This window comes from Austrofundulus limnaeus, unplaced genomic scaffold (genome assembly GCF_001266775.1).
Source record: "Austrofundulus limnaeus strain Quisiro unplaced genomic scaffold, Austrofundulus_limnaeus-1.0 Scaffold2217, whole genome shotgun sequence".
In the NCBI taxonomy this organism is placed as follows: domain Eukaryota; kingdom Metazoa; phylum Chordata; class Actinopteri; order Cyprinodontiformes; family Rivulidae; genus Austrofundulus; species Austrofundulus limnaeus.
This window is the reverse complement of record NW_013954619.1, coordinates 15,163-16,872: the sequence shown is the minus strand read 5'-3', so window position 1 is coordinate 16,872 and position 1,710 is coordinate 15,163. Positions and strand designations below refer to the sequence as shown.

Here is a 1,710-nt window from a genome sequence, read left to right as displayed (position 1 = left end):
AAACATTTGTATCAGGTCAACTAAACATGGGCATAGTAACAATATTTTTATGCTACATTTATCCATTTTAAATACACTAACCTCACTCATTTGTAACAACTAAGGAAAAAATGTAATTAATTCAGAAAATCTTTTCAGGACCCCTCCTTGATGTTTTGGGTCCCGACCCCAACTTTGGGAAACACTGAGAAGTGAAATGAAGTTTATATGATTTACAGAAAGTGTGTAATAATTGGTTAAACAAAATTAGGCTTATTAGGCAATTAGGCAAATTCTCTGAGTGAATATTCCTCTAGCCTGACCCTTTACCCTGAACCTAACCACTCCCACTACATACCTGACCCTACATCTAACTTAAACTCAATTCACACCTTAGTCCTAAACCTAACACCCCCCCCACACCCCCCGTCTTTGGTTCCCATGAGGAGCACTGGGAACCACAAGGCTGTTTTTCTGAAAAATGCCTCCCCCCCACCACACACACAAGGGCAATTACATGATCATCTGCCTTCCATCAGAACAGTTGATAATTAAACATCTTATGATTGTTTTATACCTTGCTCATTGACCACAGGCAGTGCTGACACTCGTCTCTCCACAAACATTGTCAAAGCTTCGTAGACAGAAGCAGATTCCTGTATTGTTGCAATCTGTTTAAAGGTGCCAATTGGCACCTCGCATATTTTCTTTTGCAGAAACCTTGGTTTGGGAATCATGGATCCCTGGAAGAGAAGACATGATGCTTTATTAGAACATGGACATTTTCAGATTTCCATATCTTATTCTAGGATTACAGAATTCAAAAAAGTGCTCACAAAAATGTGGAGGAACTTCAGAATGCGCTTGTGAGTTAGTATGTGGAGGACATTTCCTGACACTGGGTCAATCACCGGCAGCCGATGGATTTTATTCTTTAACAGGGAGTAGATGGCATCAAAAAGACTGAAGAGACAAATATATCTTATGCTTAGGTTTTAAGACAGAATTCACAATATATTGTATGCAAAAAAATTAAAGCATGTAAAACGACCACTGAGGTGATATTTGCTTCACTGAAAGAGGAAGCCTGAAAGGCCATACTGAAATAAAAGCTCATCACAGTCACATCAAACCTGTATATTTTGTTTTTAATATCTACAGCACCAAAGTTCACATCCTTTTCCAGAGGCCTGGTAGTTTGACAGTTCAGCAGTGCATCTTATCTTCTATGACTGCACTCTTCTGGACAGTGAGGTTGTTTCTGGGATCTGCTGGAAGCACTCTTTCAATTTAGAGATCACAGCAGCGAGTGCTCCAACGACTACYGGTACCACTAACCACCACAATGTCCAGTTGGTTTAAGCCCATCACTGTAATGTCTTAGACAACTTAACTGATGTGTGAAAATTTTGTCTCACACACTGGCACACACCAAAGATTATGGCACAGGATCCCAGCAATATGTTCCAACATGTTATGAAAATAAATGACATTTTTGTTAAAGTGTCATGTACATTCATACCTAACTCATTCAGGCTTATATGACAGTATCAAYATTAAATAAATGGCAACACTTTTATCAGTACAATATAAGTTCTGCTGTCATAGACTTGTATAATTTATGTATGTAAGAGACAGTTTATGGACAAGTTACTCATGTATTAAACACAGGTGATATACAGCGGGTAAAATAAGTATTGAACACGTGACCATTTTTCTCAGTAAATATAT

General features: G+C 38.3%; 1 protein-coding gene across 1 annotated transcript in view; it reads right to left on the bottom strand.

Moving 5' to 3' along the window:
* The window catches only part of LOC106537265 (5'-AMP-activated protein kinase subunit gamma-1), a gene marked incomplete at its 5' end in the record, with an annotated part of 19,728 nt that overhangs the window by 5,598 nt on the left and 12,420 nt on the right, over positions 1-1,710 (bottom strand). Inside the window, 2 exon segments of the mRNA XM_014034652.1 lie at positions 557-722; positions 816-942. Coding sequence (XP_013890106.1) covers positions 557-722; positions 816-942 — 293 coding nt within the window.